At 44.7% G+C, this 25,964-nt stretch overlaps 1 protein-coding gene across 2 annotated transcripts in view; it reads left to right on the forward strand.

The window, feature by feature from the left end:
• Positions 1-25,331, forward strand: part of TLN2 (talin 2) — a 664,294-nt gene extending 638,963 nt beyond the window's left edge. For both annotated transcript variants that reach the window (XM_038746479.1, XM_038746480.1), the window contains 7 exons: positions 2,301-2,406; positions 3,617-3,741; positions 20,071-20,196; positions 22,314-22,376; positions 22,469-22,651; positions 23,448-23,573; positions 24,731-25,331. In XM_038746479.1, coding sequence (XP_038602407.1) covers positions 2,301-2,406; positions 3,617-3,741; positions 20,071-20,196; positions 22,314-22,376; positions 22,469-22,651; positions 23,448-23,573; positions 24,731-24,859 — 858 coding nt within the window. In that variant the 3' untranslated portion in view covers positions 24,860-25,331. The remainder of the gene's footprint in view (positions 1-2,300; positions 2,407-3,616; positions 3,742-20,070; positions 20,197-22,313; positions 22,377-22,468; positions 22,652-23,447; positions 23,574-24,730) is intronic.
• The last annotated feature ends 633 nt before the right edge of the window (positions 25,332-25,964 follow it).

Here is a 25,964-nt window from a genome sequence, read left to right on the forward strand (position 1 = left end):
AACAGGTGGACCCATCCCTCACTTCCCATACACCCATGGCCACACACTCTTCAGTGACCTGTCCTGATAAGTTTCTAGTCTCTTCAGATTATGTCATCCTAACTGCCACTTCACCACTTAGTAATAATAATAATAATAATAATGATGATGGTATTTGTTAAGCGCTTACTATGTGCAAAGCACTGTTCTAAGCTCTGGAGAGGTTACAAGGTGATCAGGTTGTCCCGGGGGGGCTCACAGTTTTAATCCCCATTTTACAGATGAGGTAACTGAGGCACAGAGAAGTTACATGACTTGCCCAAAGTCACACAGCTGACAGTTGGCAGAGCCGGGATTTGAACCCATGACCTCTGACTCCAAAGCCCGGGCTCTTTCCACTGAGCCACGTAGTAGGAGTGGTAGCAGTAGTTGTAGGTGTAGTAGTAGTAAAGGATTGTACACGTGACTCGATTGTAAATTCCTGGAAAGTAGGAATTGTATCTACCAACATTGTGTTGTACTCACCCAAGCGCTTAGTAAAGCACTCTGTGAACAGTTAAGTGCTTGATAAATACCATTGCTTGATTAATAGTATTTATTAAGCATGTACTGTGTACAAAGCACCAAACCAAGCATTGGAAAAGAAGTACATAGATGAGCTATAGATAGGGTCTTCGGGCCCTTAGCGGTTTGCAACCGAAGAATAAGGGGTGGGGCTGGTGGCAAATACAGAGGGAAAGGTGAGCAATGTATGAGGCAAGGACAAAGCCAAATGGCTGATTTGTGGCCTTCCCAAGCTGAAACAGAGGCTGATGGGCATTCCGGAAGCATGATGGTGGGGCATCTTCTTGGGCACGTGGTGGACCCAGAGATTGGATTTAAGGGGAACAGTGGAGGGCTCACACTGCTGCTTGTTTGAGTACTTCCTCATAACCTTCTGCAACACTTCAACAAATATTTTTTCATGCCCATTCATTCAATCATATTTGTTGAGCGCTTACTGTGTGCAGAGCACTGTACTAAGCGCATAGCTAACTTATGTACACGCCCCATCTTCTGTCCTCTTTATCTTTCAATTATTCCAGTGTCTTCCCCCACCCCAATCTAGATTGTAAGCTCCTCGAGGGCAGTGATCATGCCTACTAACTCCGGTACTCTCCTGGGCATTTAGTATAGTATGCACACAGGCACTCAATAAATATGATTGATTGGCTGGCTGATGAAATGAGGCTTCATCATTTTGCCACTGCACAGTGTACTGCTGCTCCAGCCTTTTTTCTAGCAGTAATAGAAATAGTAATGCTCATTATGGTATTTGTTAAGCGCTTACTATGTGCCAGGTACTGTTCCAAGCACTAGGGTGCATATAAGCAAATCAGGTTGGACACAGTCCCTGTCCCACGTGGGACTCCCAGTCTCAGTCCCCATTTTACTGATGAGGTAACTGGGGCACTGAGAAGTGAAGTGACTTACCCAAGGTCACACAGCAGTCAAGTGGCGGAGCCAGGATTAGAACCCATGACTTTCTGACTCCTAGTGCCCTGCTCTATCCACTGCACCATGCTTCCCCACCCATGTGTACCCAGAACAGGCAGGAGTGAAGACCCGGTCCCAGCTCCCTCTTGCTTGCCGCCACACCTACTTCCCATCATCATCATCAATCGCTCTCTGCCGTGTGCCTGCTCACTGTTCCACTTACAGGAATGTGTTTTGTTTTTTGTTCTGTTTTTGACCTGTGGCCCTCAGCCATATTAGGTTTTTGGTTCATGGCTCATTCATTCATGAATGAATCCTCTAGGCTGTAAGCTCTCTGTGGGCAGGAAATGTATCCATTATATTGTTTTAGTGTACTATCCCACTCAGTACTGCACTGTGCTCATAGTAAGCCCTCAATGAATACGACTGACTGACTGAGGCTTGGACACCCCTACTTGGTTGAAAACACCTTTGCTCTTAGAGTCACCAGTTTACAGCCCCTCAGCCCTTTTATTGTTCTGGTCATTTTGAAGACTAACATGATCGCTAAGGGTTCGTGGCATTGGGCCACCAACCTATAGGGATTGTCTTAGATTTACAGATAATTGACTTCATGTCCTACAAGGGAGTTCCCCCAGGGTAATCGCTGGCCTGCTTGGTCCCTAGGTTCCCCTTGTGTCTGAGGAGGAGGTGAAGGTGTATTATCTCTTTTAGGCTTTGAATCTGGGATTTTAAAATGCCATTTCAGAATCTCATCTAATGACTAAGGTTTGGCAGTGAAATGGCTGTGTTTTCAGTAACCCTCAAAGTGTAATCATTTGTTAATTTCGTCTTTTCATTTATAGATTCTTCAGAAACCAACCCCAGAGCTAAAACATCAGTTATCGGCTCTCTCTAAGCGAGTGGCAGGGGCTGTTACAGAGCTTATCCAATCAGCGGAAGCCATGAAAGGTGGGTTTGAAACTGGTTTTTCATTGTGGATTATGACTGGACCAAATTAAAACCCTTTTGCATCCCATGAGCTCTTTCACTTGCTGATTTGGGTTCAGAAAGGAGTTTGGCGGATTCCAAGGACATCACCTCCATTTCACCGGCAAGAAAAAGATCCTTAGGAGATCTGTTTGAGAAAGGGGGAAAAGAAAGAAATAACTACATTGAATGAACCTTTGGTGAGCTTTTCAGGAGACAACACTTCACCTTCCCTTCTACAAGTGTACTTCCGGAGTAAAAGAGCCTTAGAAACCTGCCCCAAAATTTGGTTTGACTGTTATTTTTATCTTTTTATTTTTGTTGAAAGATCTCAGTTTAAAAGACCCAGAGTTACATAACAATGCTCAGTCATCAAACCAAGTATTTCCTAGGGGACAGTAAGTCATTTCTAGCCTGTCTTCCTTGAATATTTAAATAAATGCCCATTTTATGCACCATTAGTCTGGTTAGAAAGTAAAGAATTCCTTCCATTCAACTTTATTGATTTCATTTTGGTTAAGTGACATTGGTGACAAAAACTTTCTAAACAGTGTTATCTTGGTTAATTCTGGATGCTTGGAAACGGATCATAAAGTCCCAATTTGAACAACGATATGAATCAGCACCTGTATATGTGTATATATGTTTGTACATACGTATTACTCTATTTTACTTGTACATATTTATTCTATTTATTTTATTTTGTTAATATGTTTTGTTTTGTTGTCTGTCTCCCCCTTCTAGACTGTGAGCCCGCTGTTGGGTAGGGACCGTCTCTATCTGTTGCCAATTTGTACTTCCCAAGCACTTAGTACCGTGCTCTGCACACAGTAAGCGCTCAATAAATATGATTGAATGAATGAATGAATGAATGGGGGTGAAGCAGCAAGGCCTAGTGGATAGAACACAGGCCTGAAAGTCAGAAGAACCTGGGTTCTGATCCTGGCCGGCTGTGTGACCTCAGGCAAATCACTTATCTTCTCTGTGCCTCAGTTACCCCATCTGTAAAATAGGGATTAAGAAAGACTCTAAGCCCCATGTGGGACAGGGACTGTGTCCAACCTGAATAGCTTGTATCTTCCCCAGAACTTAGTACAGTGTCTGGGACAGAGTAAGTGCTTAACAAATACCATAATAAAAAATAAATAAATGGGACGACTGTCCGGAATGACTATGTGTGAATTAATTTCAGGCACAGAGTGGGTGGATCCGGAAGACCCAACCGTCATTGCGGAAACCGAGTTACTGGGGGCTGCAGCGTCCATTGAGGCTGCTGCTAAGAAGTTAGAGCAGCTGAAACCAAGAGCTAAACCAAAAGTGAGTATGCATTTACCAGTGATTCTTAGAATGTGACCGGGAGTTGAGAGGCTTGCTCCTGGCACCTGATTGCTCTTTGAGGTTGCAAACTTAAATATGGAGGATCACAAAGCCTGGCTCATTTTGGTGTTCCTGTATGTGATTTTAAACTAGGATGTGGAAAAGAACAACCCTCCCACCCACCTGCCCCCAACCAAAAAAAAAAAAAAAAAAAGATCCAGGCAAGCGTATCGAGTAATATATTCCAGAAGAAGTGATGGGTGCTTTCCTTGTACTGAGTTGGTGTTGTTGATGCAGTTCTTCTAATGAAAAGTTCTTGCTGCTGGAGGCAAGGTCAGCCCCCAGATTAATGGTTCTGTGGGCACTGAGACCTTTCCCAGGAAAGTAAAGAATTCTGGGAAGAAGTAGAGCTACAGGAATAAGGCAAGCAATATTGGCTCTCAGAAGCTTTGTGGATCATAAATCAGTGCCTCCTAGTCTGCTCTTTCCCCTCACAGAGTATCAGCTGCTGTGCTTGAGGTTCTTGGTGTTTTTTTTCTTTTGAAGGCCTTTGCTCTGTAATAGAAATATAAGGCTTGACGAGGCTGTCTCGCAAACTGGGGGTAGGGCTAAAAAAAGAGACAGCCCCTAGAGGCAGGGAACTAACTGGGGAGAGCAGGACATGGGGCATGAGTTTCGGTGTTGAAAAGAAGCATGGGTTAGAGGTGCAACCCTCCTGATTGTCTCCACTTCCGTCAGCACCTGAGAGCCAGGTGAGGTGAACTGAAATTACCATGCCAAAGGAGCAACCTGACCAATGGGGAAGTCATTAAATGAGTACATTAAGGCTAGTGAAAATCCTGCGAGCCTTCTGCTTTCTTGGTGTCCTCTTTGAAATAGATGCAAAAGACCCCAGCAGGTTATTCTTTTTTAAAAGCCAAATGTTTTGTCTTAGTCATTGATTCAAATCAGATCCCTCCTAGCGAACTATCAGTTGTGAAGTAGCATCCTTGGCACAGGTGAGATTATTTTTCTTAAAATCAAAGAGCAGAGACTCAGTAGAGGAAGGGATCTTCTTTGTTCCCATTTCTCATTTTTATTTAATAACCAGCTCATTCATCTAGGAAGAAAGATGACCTCCAGAGGCAACCCATTAGACACGGGAGACAGGAGTGATATGGGGACGAGGGGCCCTATTATTGCTTCCCTATTTCCGTTGCTGCTACACAATAGGAGTTGCCTAGTAACTCCTTCCTGAAGAGTTCCCCTGCTAACATCTAACCACTTCAACCCACCCTTTAATTCTATTGGGGGAGAAATGTGCACCTGGTGTTAATTTATCATTTCAATTTTAGTGTGTTTCAAAATCCACCTGCTCTGTTCTCTCTCCCTTTGTCCTTCTGCAAAGTTTTTCAGTGTTTCGCTGCTTCCGATTCAAAATCCAAGCTTCCGTGCACCCAGTCGGTGTTCCCTTGATGTGTCATTTCATTCGATTGGATGAACGTAAGACATTTGGACTTGAATGTCGTGGCATTTGACTCTCAAGTATGGTCGATTTCAGTTTGAGTGGCAGCTACCTCTGTCAGTTTAACCAAAGCTTGGGATGTGGACTCACCTTGAAAGGTGACTCCATCTGTGGGCAGTTTCAGTCCTACTTACCCCTGTAAGCCATGACGCTGAGGCCAGTTGAGACCATGGTGATGGGAGATATGGACTTCTGTCTCCATCAGTTAACTTTCCCAGAGCCATAGAGAGATGCTGCCGTTCATTGTGGTAGTTTCATTCTGAAGCTAATATTCCCTGACTTTAAGTTACCAAGCTACTTGGGGTTCCTGCCTCTCTCCACCTCTGCTTCTTGCTGCTCTTTGGTTCAGGAGTCCCTATTACAGAGAGTGTTTCAGCCATCAGGTTGACCTTCTTAATCAGGCAGAGGAAATCTTTATTCCCTCCCCCACCCAAAATAGAATAGGAAAACACCTTCCTTCTCCGTCCCTCGCATGTACCTAGCTGTTGGTGGAATTGTTTTTCAGCATTCTCATTCTAAACCATAATAGTCACGTGTCTGCCTTGGGAAGCAGTCATTATACCTTTTTGAAAGAAATTTCAGATAAAACAGACTCTCACCTGAAAGGCCAAACCTTTCCCAAGTGAGAGAACCTTTAAATACTCGGCTAGTGGATACCATAACCAAAGACCCTTTGGGGGCTTTGTAGGGTGAGAAAGAGAGGCCCATTGTGATTTCTCTGCTCTCTGAATTCTTCTTTGATTTGAGTCCATGGGTTTTTAGGAAGCATTTAATTAGCAGATGCTATAATGCTATTTCCCTGTGAATATCCACACACTTGTTATAAAGTGATGATGGATTTTCAGGGCTCACAGAAGAACATGTGTGATGTGTTTGAATGGCTAAGTCCTGAAGAGGTCCTAATGGGTGATATTTCTTCATACACATGCAGCCCACCATTTCCCCTGACTATAGGAGCTGCCTTTATGAGTGGGGGAGGAGATTGGCTTTGGTTAAATGCTCATTGCCTGCTCTGTCCTCCTATTTGCCTATTTTCAATGTGGAGTGGGTCGTGGTTCATGAAGATGTTACCTGGGATCTGAGCCCAGCTCCAGCTTGTAAAATCCTCTTTGTGGTTGAGTATTCAGAAGAAGAAAAAGACAAAAACAAACAGAATCTGTGCTTTGTTGAATTAACCTTTTTGTTGGAATTGCAACTGCCAGATGTAACAGCAGAGAGGTTTGGTGCATGTACCCTATTCCTGCTAATAGTTCTGTTTCCACACCCACAGATAGGCATATGCCTCCAAAGACAGGTAAAGGAGTTATACATCTCTAGCAGCTGATGACCTTTCCCTGCTGTTGTAGCCTTCAATATTGTGTCCATTTGCAAGCTCAATCAAACCTGGATGCCTTTTCTGCAGGCCTCTGTGTGATATGTTTGATATATTAGGTTGTTATTTAATCCAACTATATATCAAACATATTCCTACAGTGTCTTGCCCTGTCTCCGGGGGTTCATAAAGTAGCATATAAGGCAACAGGGAAGAGAACTTGAAATTCCTAAGCAGGTTTAGAAGACTTCAAGTAGGCTCTCAATTGAAGCTTTTCTTTTATATCTATAATAAATGATTCCACTTCTAAGGGTTGTGCTTGGAAATTGTATCTGTACTGTGAGATGGTTTTAGAGGACATAAATGATCTGATAATCATAGCTCTATAGTTCTGGGTAGTTGATGGGTTATTGGACAGCTTTGGCCAGTAACTAATCCTCCGGGCTGTGTCTCCAAAACAGGTGATAGGACCATTTCACCTGCATCTCGTTTAGGATGCCAGGTAAAGATGTGGAGGGTTTTAACCTTTTCCCAAAAAAAAAAATTTTCAGTCTTGGTTCCTTCTGCCTCTAGACCTCAACCCCTAGTTTCTGGGAGAAAGGATTTGTAGTAGCCTGCCAAAAAATATAGGGACGTCAACAACCAAGCCAGGTCTGTAACTTTCCTTTTAATGGCCAGCCGTGGCTTGTTTATATGTGATTTGTACAAAATTGGCAGGAAGGTCTATGGCCACAGTGATCATGATAGAGCTTCATTGGGTTCTTGATTAGTTCTGAATTTTACCACACAATAAATCACATAAAGCTTGCAGTGGGTAGACCTTTTCAGTTCTGAGTCTAGAAATTTTACCTCTCTAACACTAATTCATTGCTGTTGTCATTTAGCAGATATTTATAAGGACTTGAATAAATCTAAACCGTCTAATCCCACAGCCTAGTTTGGTGTAACAGAAGGTTTTGGTTATGGATCGTTTTGCCTGTGCACATCAGTCTCACCAGGATGGTGTCTGCTCTGGCTCTGGCTTGTGATGTTCAAGGAGTTCTGAGTTCTAGCCGGTTTTGTGGTCTCCCTGAGATGAAATGGAATCTGGTTTGGTAAGGCAGGAATAGCTGTAAAATGCAAAAGATGGAAGAATGTGAATATTAACATCATAAACCAATCAGCAACAGGGTGGAAACGACAGAAAAATGGCCGGAATTGCCATCTCCTAGCATAATGTGACACATGGGATTGTTAGACTATCGTATATACATCCACATCTCCAGTCATGCGTTTTAAAGTAATAACAATAAAATTGGTATTTATTAAGCATCTACAGTGTGCCAAGCACTGGAGTAGATAAACTTAGTGAGATCAGATCCGACTGGATTACTGCATCAGCCTCCTCTCCGATCTCCCATCCTCCTGTCTCTCCCCACTTCAATTCATACTTCATGCCGCTGCCCGAATCGTCTTTGTGCAGAAACGCTCTGGGCATGTTACCTCCTCAAAAATCTCCAGTGACTACCGATCAACTACGCATCAGGCAAAAACTCCTCACCCTAGGCTTCAAGGCTGTCCATCACCTCGCCCCCTCCTACCTAACCTCCCTTCTCTCCTTCTACAGCCCAGCCCGCACCCTCCGCTCCTCTGCCGCTAATCTCCTCACTGTGCCTCGTTCTCGCCTGTCCCATCATCGACCCCCGGCCCCCATCCTCCCCCGGGCCTGGAATGCCCTCCCTCCACACAACCGCCAAGCTAGCACTCTTCCTCCCTTCAAAGCCTTACTGAGAGCTCACCTCCTCCAGGAGGCCTTCCAAAATTGAGCCCCCTACTCCCTCTCCTCCTCCTCCCCATCCCCATCCCCCCCACCTTACCTTCTTCCCCTCCCCACAGCACCTGTATATATGTATATGTTTGTATGTATTTATTACTCTATTTATTTTACTTGTATATATTTCTTCTATTTATTTTATTTTGTTAATGTTTTGTTTTGTTGTCTGTCTCCCCCTTCTAGACACTGTGAGCCCACTGTTGGGTAGGGACCGTCCCTATATGTTGCCAACTTGTACTTCCCAAGCATTTAGTTCAGTGCTCTGCACACAGTAAGCACTCAATAAATACGATTGAATGAATGAAGGAAGTCCCTGTCCCACATAGGGCTCACAGTCTAAGGGGGAGGGAGAATAGGTATTTTGTCCCCATTTTACACATGAGGAAACTGAGACAAAGAGAAGTTAAGTGACTTGCCCAATGTTATACAGCAAGCGAGTGGCAAAGCTGAGACTACAACCCCTGACTCCGAGATCCATGCCCTTTCCATTAGGCCATGCTGCCACTTTGAACATATAAATCAATCATTGGTATTCACTGAACACTTACTATATGCAGAGCACTCTACTAAGCACTTGAGAAAGTATGATGTAATACAGTTGGTAGAAGTGATCCATGCCCACAAGGAACTTATAGTCTACAGGGGGAGACGGACATTAAATTACAGAGAGGGGAAATAGTAGGGTATAAATGTCTTAAAGGGATGTACATTCAGGCAGAAAGAGTGTGGCTGTATCCGTGTTATTTATTCAATCATATTTACTGAGTGCTTACTGTGTGCAGAGCACTGTACTAAGAGCTTGGGAAATACACGTCGGCAACATACAGAGACGGTCCCTACCCAACAACAGGCTTGTGTTATATGTTTTCATTAGCCAGTATAAAAATCTGAGAGCCTCTAATAAGGCAGCTTGCAATACTTTTGTTTTAAAGTGGTTCCTAGTTGAGCCATTGCCATAATTAAGCCCAATGAAGTTGTTTCAGCACTGAACTTGGGTTGAAGGGGCATTATGGATGAATAAATGTGCTTTATTCAAAAGCTCCTGTTATTAAAGTATTATGCCTTTTATCACTTCCACATATCCTGAACGATAATAAGCCACTGCCTTTAAATATGGTGAAAATGCAAGCCAAATTGAATGCAGTTGTAGAGAAATTTTTATTTTAATCTGTTAGATTTCAGTTTAAAATTTCACTTTGAAGTTTTTCAGCATATCAGATTGGGATAGAACAGAAAATTACAGAGTCAGAGAATCTGGGAGTAAACTTTCATCCCTTGATAGTTTCTAGGATTTAAAAGGCAGATTAAAATTAGTCTTGTGGTGGCCCAAGGTAAGCTAACCCTTTGTGTAGAGAAGGAAAGACCTAGAATATTCTAGAGCCAGGAAACAGCTCATTTCTTGGGTCCCCTCCCAGAGAAGCTGTTTTGCCTAAGATTTCAATCACACACTTAATGACATAAACTGGAACGCAGTGAAAAATACTGGTGATCTGTTTATGATCAGAGCGTACCTAAGGAACCCACATCCATGGAACCCATTATCTTGGAGAGCTGGCTCTCTCAGGGATCAGTGGGAATGTGGCGTTCTCCCAAACCTCATCAGCCAGCCCTTCTGGCTGTGTGACCTTGGGAATGTCACTTGACTTCTCAGTGCCTCATCTGTAGAATGGGGATTAAGACTGGGAGCCCCATGTGAGACAGGCACTGCCTTTAACCTGATTAGCTCATATCTGCCGGGACTTAGTACAGTGCCTGACATATAGTAGGTGCTTAACAAATACCATAAAAAGGACCCTGGGTGCTTCCTGTGCCTTCTTGTGGTAGCAAACTACCAGAGTCATTTTGGGGTGCAATAGTATGGATCCCCAAGAAGGTCCCTACTGTTATCAGCCAAGTTTGTAAAATAGCTGCAGCCCCTCCGACCTTGATGTCCCACCTAGAAATGTTTCATGCTTATGTAAAATGGCTTTCCTTTTGTTGCCATCAAAAGTTCTCATCAAAAAGTCAAAAGTGCCATTTGGGGTCAGAATAAGGGGCCCGAGAATTCTGTTTCCAACATAGGCAACTGTGGGTATATGTGTATTTCCTCCTGTAGATGTCCAGGATTAATCTTCTGGTGATTTTTTTTTTTTTTTATCATGAGGTGCTTGGACTTACATTTTTTTTCCTCTTTCCATCAATCAGTGGTATTTGAGTGGTTACTGTTGAAATGTCTTGTACTAAATACTTTCATTCTGTCAGTCATATTTATTGAGCCCTTACTGTGTGCAGAGCACTGTAATGAAGGTATTTGTTAAGTGTTTACTATGTGCAAAGCACTGTTTTAAGCGCTGGGGGAGATACAAAGTTATCAGGTTGTCCCACGTTGGGCTCACAGTCTTAATCCCCATTTTACAGATGAGGGAACTGAGGCACAGAGAAGTGAGGTGACTTGCCCAAAGTTACACAGCTGACAAGTGGCAGAGCCGGGATTAGAACCCATGACTTCTGACTCCCAAGCCTGTGCTCTTTCCAATAAGCGCTATAAGCGCTTGGGAGAGTACGGCATAACAATAAACAGACACATCCTCTGCCCATAGTGAGTTTACAGCCTAGAGACAAGCTTACAATCTGGAGTACTTGGGAGAGTACAATACGACTGAGTTTGTAGAAACATTCCCTGCCCACAGAGAGCTTCTGGTCTAGAGTGGGAGACAGACATTAATATAGATAAATTCTAGATATGTACACAAGTGCTGGGGGGCTGAGGGTGGGGTGAATATCAAGGGCTAAAAAAGTACAGATCTACATTTGTGATTTTTCCTTTCTGATTCTACTCCCTGATATTCGGGGTATTTCTTTCCAGGCTATAATGTGAGAGAATCCTTTAGGATTTCCAAGTAACTGATGCAGTGTCATCAATTTAGGAACTGAATAAAGTGATTGAGAAGAGCACATCAAAGATGACTATTCTGTGACAGTTATCCCTGAATTTGTAACAATCAACCATGCTCCGGAGGTGATCACTCAGGCTGTCACCCCTTTCCGGTTTGCACGGGAAAGAGTTCACTTGCTTTCCAGTGGGAAGAATGTTCTGATGCCTGTAGACACAATCAAATTGGCTGATTTTATAATCGGAAAGGGAACCCCTCCCTCTTTCGTCCACCACACCAGCCTTCTATGAATGAGCATTCTTTGCGACTGCTGGGACTTGGGTTAAAGCATAATTCTAAACCATGATTTTAGTGAAATGGAATACAGAGCTTTGTGTCTGGCTGGAGGCAGAGTAAAAGATGGGTGCTTAAGCAGCAAGAGTGAAGATTAACTGCACACCAGTGAACTGCCTGTTGAGCTGGGCAGCAGCCAAATGGTCTTCTTGGCTAATGATGTGAAGAGCAATCTTTGCTCTTCGGGTGAGTGTGGAAGGGTATCTTCTTTCCCAGACTTGAAGGGTGGGGTTAGGATTCGGGGGGCATGGAAGGTGCCACCTGTGCTGCCAGGGTTTAAAAGGGCAAAGGTTTAGGAGGGCAAAGAGCAGCAGATCTCAGGCAGCCCAGGGCAGCACTGACCTTATTGGGCAATGTCAGAAGTGTCTGGAGAAAGTGATTTGATTCTATCTACCAGTCATATTTACTGAGCGCGTCCTGTGAGCAGAGCACTTTATTGGAAGCGGACAATACAGTGTAACAGAGTTTGTAGACTTGTTCCCTGCCCACAAGGAGCTTACGGTCTAGAGAGTTGGATGAGATTTGAATGGATGAAAGGACAGACTTGGGAGGCGGCAGAGACCTTGGGGTGGGTTGCTCTCTAGGGGAAAGACCAGGAGCCGCTCCAGGGACAGACAGGTTACCCTGGCATGGGCTTTGAAGGAAAGGGGTAGCAGCGCTTGTTTATCTCTGTAGACTGTGAGCCCACTGTTTGGTAGGGACTGTCTCTATATGTTGCCAATTTGTACTTCTCAAGCACTTAGTACAGTGCTCTGCACATAGTAAGTGCTCAGTAAATACGATTGATGATGTAGATGCTGATCTCCGCCCGCTGCTTTGAAGTAGATGTGAATGAGAAGCAGCCCTTGTAGGTGGACTTGAAAATTCATTCATTCAGTCGTATTTATTGAGCGTTTACTGTGTGCAGAGCACTGTACTACGCGCTTGGGAAGTACAAGTTGGCATTGTCGGGCCCTTTGAGTCACTTAAAGGCATCCATTTTTTTCAGAGTGCCTAGTTTTACTAGATTTTCATCTGAATGGGTAGGGAGTCTTTTATTTTGCTTGTACTCTCTCATCAAATACGTAGTTTAGAGACCTGGACCCAGTAAGTCCTCAATAAATACTATTGATTGATTAAATGTAAGTAGGTGAGATTAAAATATTCATGCACAAAACATCCCTGATTACAAAAAAGTAGCCAAATCACAGACCCCTATATAAAAAATAATTTAATTGAGAAATCAAATGATTTTCAGCCCTATTGAATTAGTAAGTTCTTAACGATGCAGGACTGATCCTGTATCATCTCAGATTTTGGTGATGCATTGAAATGGGCCTGGTATATCATTAAACAGGGACTGTTTTTAAATGGAACAGCCTACATTTGGGGTTTGGGTTTTAGTTGAGGGAATTTGTTGTTGTTGATCTACTTCATCATGTCGAGTAATCAGTCAGTCAACAGTATTTATTGAGCCCTTTCCTTGTACAGGGCACTGTGCTGAGTGCTTGGGAGAGCAGCAGAAGCAGACACTGTCTTAAAGACCTAGCTGAAAAGCAGATGTTCCAGTGCTGGGCCGGCTACATACCGGGAATCAGTCCCAATCACTTGGCATGTAATACAAACCTTGCAGCGTTGGCCTGTTCTCCTGGTGTTTCAACTCAGCTTTGGCATCGAGCTGTGCTCATTCACTTTGGTCCTATGTGGGTTTGGGCATCAAATTTTTTGCATACGCTCATTATGTGCTGACCTCCTCCCGCCTTCTCAACTGGTGCCCCGCTGCCCCATTGGGAACACAGTGGCAGGGACGAGAGAGTTGGAGTGATGCCATGTAAAACCACCAGCACTGTAATCAGTTCTCCTCTGATCAGGTTCTCAGGCCTGGGGTTTTCGTGCTTGGACTGGGATCCGCACGTGGTACCCAACTGAAGACTCTAGTAGCAGCAGTGGTAGATACCCTGGTCAATTGAGCAGAGTCCTAGGCAGATAAATCCCAAGAACTCTATGACGTGGGGAAGCAGCATGGTGTGGGTGTGGGCATAGGCCTGGGAGACGGAAGATCAGGGGTTCTAATTCCACCTCTGCCACTTATCTGCTGTGTGGCCTTGGGCAAATCGCTTTTGTTCTCTGGGCCTCAGTTACCACATCTATAAAATGGGGATTGAGAATGGGAGCCCCATGTGAGACAGGGACTGTGTCCAACCCAATTTGCTTGTATCCACCCCAGCGCTTAGTACAGTCCCTGGCACAAATTAAGTGCTTTACAAATACCACAATTATTATTATGACCTGAGGCCTTTTTCTCTCCGTATATGCTGTTCAAACCTGGCCACAGCCAAACTGGATGTAGGAAGCTGAAGTAGTTCTAGGAATAAAAGGTCTGTCCTATCCTTCTCCCAGAGCACTGAATCGTATCTGCCGGCATGACTTATTCTATTATCAAAATCATAAATCTTTTTCATTCTTTTATCCAGGCAAGCCGGGCAGTGGGCAGACTGACTCGATAGTTCTCAGTTTTTGAAACCGACATTTGGCATTCAGTGTTCCGCTCTCCATCTTAATTTCCCTCTTATCTCCTACCAGAAGGTTCCAGGCAGCATTATCTTGAGAAGGCAGAGGCTTATGGTGAGGAATTATTTCCAGGACACCATAGTCCTCCATCAAAGTCACAACATCTGTAAATACTGAACTCTGACCTCCATAGTTGTGGTTCCCATTTCACTCTTACACTGGAAGTTCTTTGTCATGTAGCAGATATGAAAATCTGTGTTCCCTGCTGAGTTGTTGAATGTTTTCATGAAGTGGGAATTTATTACTTCTCATCAAAGTAGCTTTCAGTAAGATAGAAGAAAAAGAATAATAATCCCGGTTCTGTCACTTTTCTGCTGTGTGACTTTGGTCAAGTCGCATAATTTCTCTGTGCCTCAGTTACCTCATCTGTGTAATGGAGATTAAGACTGTGAGCCCTGTGTGGTACAAGGAGTGTCCAACCTGGTTAGCTTGTATTTACCCAAGTGCTTGGTACAGTGCCTGGCACATAGTAAGTGCTTAATAAATCCCATTAAACAAAAGCAGGTTCCATCACAGTTTCTGTGTGCCCTCCCCTCCTTCATTTCTGAGGCCTAACCATGTCTATACTGAATTTAATTGCATAATTGCCCCCACGTTTTGCCTAATTATTGCAACCCCAAACAGGGGAGGGGTTATTACGAGGGGAATTACATCTAGCAATAAGAGGAGCAGGAGAAAAAAGGCACCAGAAAGGCAGGGAGGAGGAAGAATAAGAGAGCACTTGAGTGCAATAGAACTCTCCCAGGGCCTACATTCAGTGAGGCATTCTAGACCTTAAGTTCGTGTGGACAGGGAATGTGTCTACCAACTCTGTTGAATCAATAAATCAGTTGTATTTATTGAACACTTACTGTGTTCAGAGCATTGAACTAAGCCCTTGGGAGAGTACAGTGTAACAGAGTTGGTAAACATGTTCCCTGCCCACAAAGAGATTACAGTCTAGAGGGGGAGACAGATATGAATATAAATGAATGAATTACGGATACGTGCATAAGTGTGTGGCTGAGGGAGAGGTGAATAAAGGGGTGCAAATCCAAGTGCAAGGGTGACACAGAAGGAAGTGGGAGAAGGCACAGTCAGGGAAGGCCTCTTGGAGGAGATGTGCCTTCAAGAAGGCTTTGAAGGTGGGGAGAATTGTCATCTGTCTGATATCAAGAGGGAGAGCCTTCCAGGCCAGAGGCAGGATGTGGGCGAGAAGTTGGCAGCAAGATAAACAAGAATGAAGGTACAGTAAGTAGATTGGCATTAGAAGGATGAAATATGTGAGCTGGGTTGTAGTAGGAAATCAATGAGGTAAGGTAGGAGGGGGCGAGGTGATTGATTGAGTGCCTAAAAGTCAATCATACAGAGTTTCTGTTTAATGCGGAGGTGGATGGGCAGTCACTGGAGGTTCTTGAGGAGTGGGGAAACATGGACTAAATGTTTTTGTGGGAAAATGATCTGGGCAGCAGAGTGAAGTATGGGCTGGAGTGGGGAGAGACAGGAAAGAGGGAAGTCATCAAGGAGGCTGATATACTAATCAAGGCAGGATAGGATAAATGCTTGGATTAAAGTGGTATTTTGGAGAAGAAAGGGAAGATTTTAGCAACGTGAAGGGTGAACTGACAGGATTGAGCATCAGATTGAAAGGGTTTGAAAGAGAGAGTTAAATCAAGGATAATGTCCCAAGTGCTCTGCACAAAGTAAGTGCTCAATAAATACCACTCATGGTGATGACTTAACCCTCTCCTCCCTTTTCCTCTTCCAACCGTGAATTTTGCACTCTCAGTGAAGAAATTCCCTCCTCGGGGAAACCAACCCTTATTTTCTTCCTACCCCGAGGCTCAGTTGAATCTGCCCCGTTAGTACGTTCTAACCCTTTTCCTCTTCCTACCCCAGTGCATGCCGCTATCACTACTTACAAAAATGACCTTTTGTTTCCTCCTCAAAAATAAGGGCAGGGGGAAGATCACCCAGTGGAGACAATTATGCAAGAAAATGTGATAGGTTCTGAACCCTTCCTGTTTTGAAGATAGTGTCAAAATCTATGGGTTTATGATTCTTTCTGAGGTGCAAGGAGGAATAGAATGAGATGTTGCCAACTTGTACTTCCCAAGCGCTTAGTACAGTGCTCTGCACACAGTAAGCACTCAATAAATACGATTGAATGAATGAATATTCTTGAAACTCAATCCAAGACTTGATGTTTATTCACTAGTTTCAGGAGTAGTGATAATCAATGGTGTTTACTGAATCAATCAATCAGTCAATCGTATTTATTAAGCGCTTACTGTGTGCAGAGCACTGTACTAAGCGCTTGGGAAGTACAAGTTGGCAACATATAGAGACAGTCCCTACCCAACAGTGGGCTCACAGTCTAGAATGTCTTCTACATGCAAGGCAGTGTACTCGAGACTTGAGCGATATCAATAAAAGCCAAAACGTGGTACCTGTCCTCAAGAAGCTTGCACTTCCAAATGGTTTGTCAATTACAGAGGTTTATTCAGTCCTTGACACGCCTAGTACCTGCTCTGTGGTGAGCCCAAGTGGAGTATCTGGGAAAATTACTAAGGATATACAAGAACTTACGAACAAGTCATTTAGCTGTGTTTACTAAGCGCTTACTGTGTGCAGAACACTGTATTAAGTGCTTGGGAAAGTACAGTATAACAATATAACAGACACATTCCCTGCCCACAGTGAGCTTACAGTCTAGAGGGGGTCAGACATTAATGTAAATAAATAAAATTACAGATATGTACATAGGTGCTGTGGGGCTTGAAGGGGGGATGAATCAAGGCAACAAGTCAGGGCAATGCAGAAGGAAGTGGAAGAAAAGGAAAAGAGGGCTGTCAGAGAAGGCCTTTTGGAGGAGATGGGCCTCCAATAAGGCTTTGAAGGCAGGGAGAGTAATTGTCTGTCAGATAATAATAATAATGGCATTTATTAAGCGCTTACTATGTGCAAACCACTGTTCTAAGAGCTGGGGAGGTTACAAGGTGATCAGGTTGTCCCACAGGGAGCTCACAGTCTTCATCCCCATTTTACAGATGAGGTAACTGGGGCACAGAGAAGTCAGGAAAAGATACCAGTACTGCAGTCCAGTGGATTTTCTTCTTCCTCTTGCCCTCATTTCTCTTTCTCAGTCCCACAGTTTAAGCCATGGAAAATTCTTTCCTCTGTTTTAGAAATGTAAATGATTCGAGCAATCTGCCAGATCCCCAATTATTTAGAAATGGAATTTCCTGCCCAAGTGCTCAATGAATAATAGTCAGTTTAGTATCTACCTGCCTTGAGTAACTCTTTGTGGGAGACCACACTTTATTAATGCCTTCTCCTAACCTGTCCTTGTGCTCTGGGGTTTTTGTTTATTCGTAAATAGCACCAACATGGAAGTCCTTTTAGCATTTACACGTGGGCATTAGATTATGTCTTACTACTAAATTCATTACTAAACACATCACAACATAGTCCCTTTAGGATCAGAATCTAACCATCAGTAGTCAATCAATCAGAGGTATTTATTGAGCTCTTTACCGTGTGCAGAGCACTGTACTAAACACTTGGGAGAGTACAATACAACAGAGTTGGTAGGCATGTTCCTGGCTCACAAGGAGACTACAGTCTAGAGGGGGAGACAGACATTGAAATAAATTATGGATATCAACATAAGTGCTTTGGGACAAAGGGTGGGGTGAATAATGATGGCATTTGTTAAGTGCTTACTATGTACAAAACACTGTTCAAAGTGCTGGGGAGGATACAAGGTGATCAGGTGGTCCCATGTGGGGCTCACAGGCTTAATCCTCATTTTACAGATGAAGTAACTGAGATACAGAGAAGTTAAGTGATTTGCCCAAAGTCAAACAGCTGACAGTTGGTGGAGCTGGGATTTGAACCCATGACCTCTAACTCTAAAGCCCATGCTCTTTCCACTGAGCCACACTGCTTGCAAATGCCAGTGCAAAGGTGACACAGAATGGGAGGGAGGAGGAGAAATGAGGGTTTACTTGGAAAGACCTCTTGGAGGAGATGTGATTTTATTAGGGCTTTGAAGGTGAGGAAAGTGGTTGTCTGCCACATATGAAGGGGAAGGGGGTTTGAGGCCACGGGAAGGATGTGGCCGAGGGAACAGCAGCGAGACGGAACAAAAATGCCTTATTTGGAATCCAGTCTGTGAAATTTTTCTCTCCTGGAAAATCTTCTGGGGAGAACTGTATGCAACAGATCCTTTTGCTTCACCAACACCTGAATCCACCATGGTTTCAATTTTCACTGGTTCCAAACAGTTTCAGATCTTGATGTGGTCCTCTTGGAGAGATGAAAAAGAACAAGTATTGGAGAGAAGAGGTATTTATAAATAATTCCCATATTGGATCCCATTCCTAAAGAGATAAACTTGGCAACGGTACTTAAAGAATTCCCTAGATCTGTAGGACCAATGTTAAAATCCCTTTTACCAACCAAGCAGCTCAATAAAAACCCAGCATTTCATATACCATCTTTGCTAGTTTTTTATCCAGTTACTAAGAACACAGGACTGTAGGAGGGCTCTACTAATGTGATTTTCTTTTCCCTATCTAATGCTTTGACTTGAGTTGTTTTCACACCTAGCTTTGAAGACCTATTCATTATTAATAATAATTCATAATCATGGTATTTTTTAAGCGCTTACTATGTGCCGGGCACTGTATTGTGCACTGAAATGGATACAAGGAAGTCAGGTTGGACAAAGTCCATGTCCTGAATAGGGTTCACAGTCTTAATCCCCATTTTGCAGATGAGTAACTGAGGCCCAGAGAAGTGAAGTGACTGGCCCAAGGCCACACAGCAGAGATGTAGCAGAGCCAGGATTAGAACCCATGACTTTCTGATTCCCAGGCCGTGCTCTATCCACCACACCACTCTGCTTCTCTACCCGCAACTGTAAGATCTGGTAGACAATCAGCACTAGTTGAACCATTTACGTCTGAAAGGGTCCAACCATATCTTAATAGAAATAATAATTGTGGCATTTATTAAGCATTTACCCCATGCACTATTCTAAGCACTGGAGTAGCTACAAGATAATCAGGTCGAACATGGTCCCTGTACAACATGGAGCTCACAGTAGGAGCGGGAACAGAGAAGGGAAGTAACTTGCTCAAGATCACCCAAAAGTCAAGTGGCAGAACTGGGATTAGAACCCAGGTCCTCTGACTCCTAGGCCTGTGCTCTTTCCACTAGTTCATGCTGACTAGCTCCTCCCCAACTTCTTACTTTGTCCTTTCTGAGACAGGGTGGAGACATGCCCAGAGGATTAGAGAAGAGGTTTAAATGGCCAGAAATGGCACTCTGTGTTCTGCAGCTGTCATCAGAAACATAAAGCAGAGCAACTCTGAATTTAGAATGCGAGTTCCATTTTGAAAACCTGCATGTATAGTGTTAATTGTATTCCCTCCTTCAGGTGGCTGTGTAGTTTTCTCTGGCACCCACTCCAGAAATTCAACTGTTACTAACTTTTTTTCCCTCTTGATATATAATTGTCTGTCAAGATGTAACTGACTGTTGTTTCAGGGCAGTTAATCAGTGTGTGTTGTACATTTGACTTCTATTAAAAAAAAACTTTTAAATTAGGTTGTAGTTAGAATCTGCTAGCACAGTCCTAAACCTTGTTCATTTGGAAGTTCCTATTGGAGCTGGAGAGAGAGAGAAAAAGAGAGAGACTTCAAATATGTATTTTCAGATCTATGAAGTGCTTTGGTCACCTCTTACCTTGTTGGGATCAGGGGGGAAGAAAAAGAAGCCGTAGCTTGAGTTCAGAACAAAGTCCAGTCAGCCTAACAGGATGTTCGGGGGGAGATTATGAACAGTGAGGTAGGAGAGCAGAGGGAGGGGGACAGAGGAGGGGGAGAATGTCTGGAAATCCAGAAATTGCTCGCCGTGAGATTGAATTGTGTGTGACAGTATTCTCTTTTAATTATAGCAAGCAGACGAGACTTTGGATTTTGAAGAACAGATCCTCGAAGCAGCTAAATCCATTGCAGCTGCCACGAGTGCCCTCGTCAAGTCAGCATCTGCGGCCCAAAGGGAGCTGGTGGCGCAGGGGAAGGTGGGTAAGCGAGGTTGGCCCAAGTAGTGGAAAGTTTTGGAACCGAAATGCATGTCTAACGAGCCTTCAGGAGACAGAGAAGAGGTCTGAAGCGGGCCTGCTCTGACTTAAGGGATGCCTATTGAGCTGTTACTTATTGGATTGGCCGAAAAGTGTGTTTATTTAAACCTGACAAACATAATTAAGCATTTGGCTCCAGATGGTTCTTGTTAAGTGAAGCATTCCTCTCCCTGCAGGGACTGGGCTCCCCAAAAGACATGTTGAATCCCATTATACATTTTGCTACTTAAAGTCCCAAACAGTCATTTTATTTGTGGGTGGCTGAGTATGTATCAGTGTGGGGGTTTTGAACATGCCATTGTTCGGTGTCTGACGCGGGCTTCATTCTTTGAATTTTTTGAATTGAAGAGCGCCCAGACAGTCTTCTCCAGTGCCCATCTGTTTCAGGATCATTCCTGTTCAATATCGGTTTTTGTAGACATTTATTCTGGAGATTCACTCTGTAAGACCCCCGTTTGTGCTATGCTGCTTGCCACAAAACAACTGCTCTTATTCTGCCTGAGGACTCCTGGTGGCTTCTGCTTTCTGTTGTTTTTAGAAGAATAAGTTTATAGCTCCAACAGCCGTAACTCCCATTTATAAAAATCCATATTCAGAGCCATAAGTCTGTGTTCCAGAAAGTCAGGAAGTGGAGGGCTGGAGTCCTGGGTGGGCAAAATCTGGCCCCCAGGAAGACCCACCAAACTATGTGGTCCAGGCCGTGGGCCCAATCTACTAAGACTCAGAACCAGCCTCCTCTCCTCCCTCCTCACTCTTTTCCAGCCATGGATGGGATCAGTCACCTCTGCCACCCTGCTGCTGGGAGTCTGACAGGCAGCGACTGGACCTGCAGCAGGCTCAGCATAGAGTCTATGGTGGCAGAGTGACCGATGAACCAGATCCCAAACCACCCCACTCCCAATCCCACCCTCCCCCCATCACTCATCCCCATGGGCCAATCCACAGCCACTTACCTAAAGGAGTAAGTGCCTTGGGTTTCAAAGTACTTGCCCACTGCTGGTTTAAATTGGCCTAACGGTAGATTGGCAGGCAAGGAAATCATTTATAATACCAAATAAAAGATCTTTTCCGGAATTGGAATTTGCCATCATTTACCATCCTCAGGTTTCGGGTACCCTCATCCTCTGCACCTTGCTTGGAATTCTTTTCATTCGAACATTCACCCTGACACTCTACTTAGCCCTGCTGGCAACCTCTCCCGAGGACCTGCTTTAAGACATGGCTGAGCAGCAGTGACTCGGCTTCCCAGGTGTGAGCCCACTGTTGGGTAGGGACTGTCTCTATATGTTGCCAACTTGTACTTCCCAAGCACTTAGTACAGTGCTCTGCACACAGTAAGCGCTCAATAAATACGATTGATGATTGATGGTGATAATCAGTGCCTTCCTTCCAGTAGCGCCATCCTTAGGTGACTGATTTCTGGCAGGCCCAACTTGAGTCTGTTCTAGGAGGAAGAAAACATTTAATCAAGAAATATCATCCCCATCCCCAGCTTGTCCCACCTGATTTAACCCAGCCCATCTGAGCCATGCCCGCTTGTCACATCGATCATCATCCTGAACTCTGAGACACAGAGTGTGTCGGTTGAATCTGAGGCAGGAACCCCTCCTCTTCAAGAACTTCGCTTCTGAAAGCTTCACTACAAAACCAAGACCTGGCAGAGGCTTCTCTCTCTTATTCCTTGGGGAAGAGCTTGTCAGAAGAATGGAATTTTTCCAAGCCGTTCTTGAGCACTGTCCCCTGATCTTCTGTTTCGCGACTCCATCAGTGGCAGCTCCAGTGAAGCCACTCTGGGCTCTCTTCTCTCTGTGCTCTCCCAGTGAAGGTAGGATGGGATGAGCTGGTATACTCTCTCCTAAAGACAAACATCTTCCACTAGCCTCTGGCCTCTGTGAGAGAGACCTCGTCCTTTCAGGACAGGACTGTGGGAATAGAAAGGCTGCTTCCAGGGAAGTTTTCTCTTTGGATTCAGAGAATGGCTGTGGGCTTGAGGCTTGCGGGCAGGCCAGGGTACTTGGGAGCCTCCCTCTGACTTCCTTTCCCTACTGTTTTTCTAGGTCGGTGCAATACCTGCCAACGCAGCTGATGATGGACAGTGGTCTCAGGGACTTATTTCCGCTGTGAGTTATTTCCTTTTCCCCTCTGCCTTTCTGCTTCTGGTTCTCTGCGACGGGCTGGAACCTCCAGTCACTTTTCTGTTGGTGGTTTGTAGGCCCGAATGGTGGCAGCTGCAACCAGCAGTCTGTGTGAGGCGGCCAACGCGTCAGTCCAGGGTCACGCCAGCGAGGAAAAGCTCATCTCCTCCGCAAAGCAAGTTGCAGCTTCTACAGCCCAGCTGCTGGTGGCTTGCAAAGTGAAGGCTGACCAAGACTCGGAGGCCATGAGGCGGTTGCAGGTAATGGTGTTGGATAGGCCAACACCCTCCCCTAAGCGAAAAAGTAGCTAAGGAAAATCACCAACATGATATCCAGGCCAACTAGGGGAAAGAGCATGGGAGTGGAAGCCAAAAGGCCCTGCTTCTCATATCAGACTACTTTTTTGACCTTGGACAAGTCACTTCCCTTATCTGTGCATCAGTTTCCTCATCTGCAAAATGGAAACCCGGTCTCCCTACCTCTTAGATTGTGGGCCCATGAGGGACAGGGACTGAATCTGATTTTCATATTATCTACCTTTTCTCTTAGCCCAGTGATTTTTATTAAGTAAGTGCTTAATAAAAGACCATAACAACCTAACTGGGCTTTTGAAGTTCCCCCAAAAGACCAGGGGTCTCTGGACGGTAAGCTCGTTTGGGTAGGGAACGTGCCTACCAACTCTGTTATATTTACTACAGTGCTCTGCACACAGTAAGCACTCAAATAGGATTGATTGATTGATCTAGTCTTTAAACTTAAAAACTTTGAGTGCATTAAAGTCTAAGGAGGTCAAGAGGGATAGGACTAAAACACCCAGTCCTTGAAGAAGAGATAAGAGCACAAAGCCTGGCGTAGAGTTCTTCAACAAAGTATTTCAAGGTCCTGTTTGCTTCTTATTGGAATGAGGGTTTTTTTTTTTCTATAGCGTAGATGAAAAATGAGCTCTCAGGGTAATTCCCTCACAGACTGTTTCTTATGGAGGAGGCCTTGGTCTACTTTTCCCTATCCCACATAGCCCTGTCGTTGATAATTGGATTCATATTTCATTTCCCTTAGGCTGCGGGGAATGCTGTCAAAAGAGCATCAGACAACCTTGTCCGTGCAGCTCAGAAAGCAGCATTTGGCAAAGCCGACGATGACGATGTGGTGGTGAAAACAAAGTTCGTAGGAGGCATCGCACAGGTTGGTTCCAACATCCCTTGAATGATATCCAGGGAAACTCTGTCCTTCCCTTTCACCCCATACATACCGTGTGCTGTGCATCCTCTGAGTAAAATGACCCATGTGGATGTCTGTTCCCCCACCCCCGCCCGCTTCTACCTTCTTGTTCCCTCAGTTATTCACATTTCTTTTAGACTGTGAGCCCAATGTTGGGTAGGGACTGTCTCTGTATGTTGCCAACTTGTACTTCCCAAGCGCTTAGTACAGTGCTCTGCACACAGTAAGCGCTCAATAAATATGATTGATTGATTTCTCCATGTCAGTTTCTGGGACTCAATCTCCTGGTCCTATAAAGTAGTGAGCCAGCCAGCCTTTGCCCATAGAGGGGAGCTGTCAGGAGATACAGTATGAGCAGGGAAAGAACCTCCTGTTTCATATTATCTGGGCTGGGAGACTAGCATAACTGGGTGTAATTCATCAAAATAATCCTTAGACAAGCTGATGGCTTTATCAGCTGTTGAAGCTCAGAGATGAGGAGGCTATGATGAAATGAGACCAAAGCCTGTTCTGACCAAGCGTTTTCTCTCTCTTTCTCCCATCCCTCCCAGGAGTACCTGGAGTTTAGGGAGCTTGGTAGAGGCCTAGGAATCTCCCTGGTGAGCTACAACTTTTTGGCACCGGGAAGGGTATCTACCAATTTTTTGAGGACTTTCAACACACTGGGAGAAAGGACAGAAGCAACAGCTGTGATCTCCACCCTTGAGGCGATCACAATCCAAAGGGGAAGATACTAAATATAAGTCAAGGATGTAAGAATAGACACAAGTAAAGCCCCAGTGAACTTTTTTTAAAAAAGAGAGATAAACACTAGTGCTGAAGCAACTAAAAGAATGACAAAACTGGGAAGGTGGGCTCAATTCTGGAAGGCCTGGTGGAGGCGATGACTTTGAGAGGGTCTTTGAAGGGCAGGAGGATCGAGGTTTGGAGAAGCTGAGCAGGGAGGGTGCTCAGACAGGAGCAAGTGGTAGTTAAGAAGCAACGGCTTTTAAAGGGGAGTTCCGGTGAATACAGCTTGCCCTTCCAAGAGGAGAGAGTGCAGCGGATGCCTTAAATTATTCCTGATGTGGCTGAGTAACTGGTGCTTGGCCTGATTTCCTTTTTGTCACTCTTCCCTCCAGATTATTGCTGCCCAGGAGGAAATGCTGAAGAAGGAGCGAGAACTGGAAGAAGCGAGGAAAAAACTGGCTCAAATTCGCCAGCAGCAGTACAAGTTTCTCCCCACAGAACTGAGGGAGGACGAGGGCTGAGCCCCAGCGCTGTGGTGACGCGCTAAGGGGGATGCTCTGGGAAGGACTGACCTGTTAGGCCAAGCGCTCACCAGAGAACTGCCCGTCATAGCTTTGGATGAGCCCAGGGCACTGTGTGTTCGTTCTTTCTCATCTGTTCAGCTAAGCCGCATGATCGTGTCATCCCCATGGTACAGTATTTCATTCACCATTCCTCCTCTCCTCCTCTCCCCTGGCCCTCTTCCCTGACTCGCTGTATCTCAGGAGAGAAGGACTCTCATTTTACGGACTGTTACAGAAGAGGAAAAAAAAAATCAGTATTATGTCGCTCCCTAACACTTGATTTTGCATACCCCCTCCCCTCCCTTGACCCATTACCAGGAGTTTTGGGAATAGGAAAAGAGTTTGGGGAAGGCATTCTTATCACAGGTATCTACCACTACGGAGCAGAGGGGAGTAGAGGCGGCACAGTTTAAAAAAATAAATCCACAAAGACAAATCAGTGTGGACCCCTAGAGGGGTGTCGGTGTCTGTTCCGCATTTGTGTTTGAGAGCTGACTTGTGCCTGTTTTGGAAGGAATCGCCTTTGCCTTGGCTGGCACCAGGACCAGCCCCGATTTGTCTGTGAACAAGATGAACCAGTCCAGGAAGTGCAGTGGCTTCTTTTCAGAACTCCAGCAGGTGAAGAGACAAATGTCCTGTGAAGGTGTTAGTAAAATGGGAGATGTAACGAAGCATGTTACTGGGGTCCATCCTGATTTCATACGCATCCTCAAACTCCCATTCTCTGGTTAGCAGTCATTCAAACAGCCCCCTCTTCTATAGCCCAGGCAAAGAGATTTCTCCTGGGTAACGATAACAACGTCACATAATCAGTTACTCTGGGCCAAGCACTGGGGTGACACGAGGGTAGATACTATCAAATTAGGCACAGTCCCTGTCCCACACTGGACTTAAAACATGAGAGAAGGAAGAAGCAGGTATCCATCCTATTTTTCCAGTGAGGAAACTGTGGTAAAAAGAGGTTGAGTGAATTCTTCAGGGTCCCACAGCATGGCCATGGCAGGGACTCAAAATCGGGTCTCTAAGCCCATCCTGTGCTCTTGTTACAAGGCCCCACATCTAT

This window comes from Tachyglossus aculeatus, chromosome 5, assembly GCF_015852505.1.
Source record: "Tachyglossus aculeatus isolate mTacAcu1 chromosome 5, mTacAcu1.pri, whole genome shotgun sequence".
NCBI classification, from domain to species: Eukaryota; Metazoa; Chordata; class Mammalia; order Monotremata; family Tachyglossidae; genus Tachyglossus; species Tachyglossus aculeatus.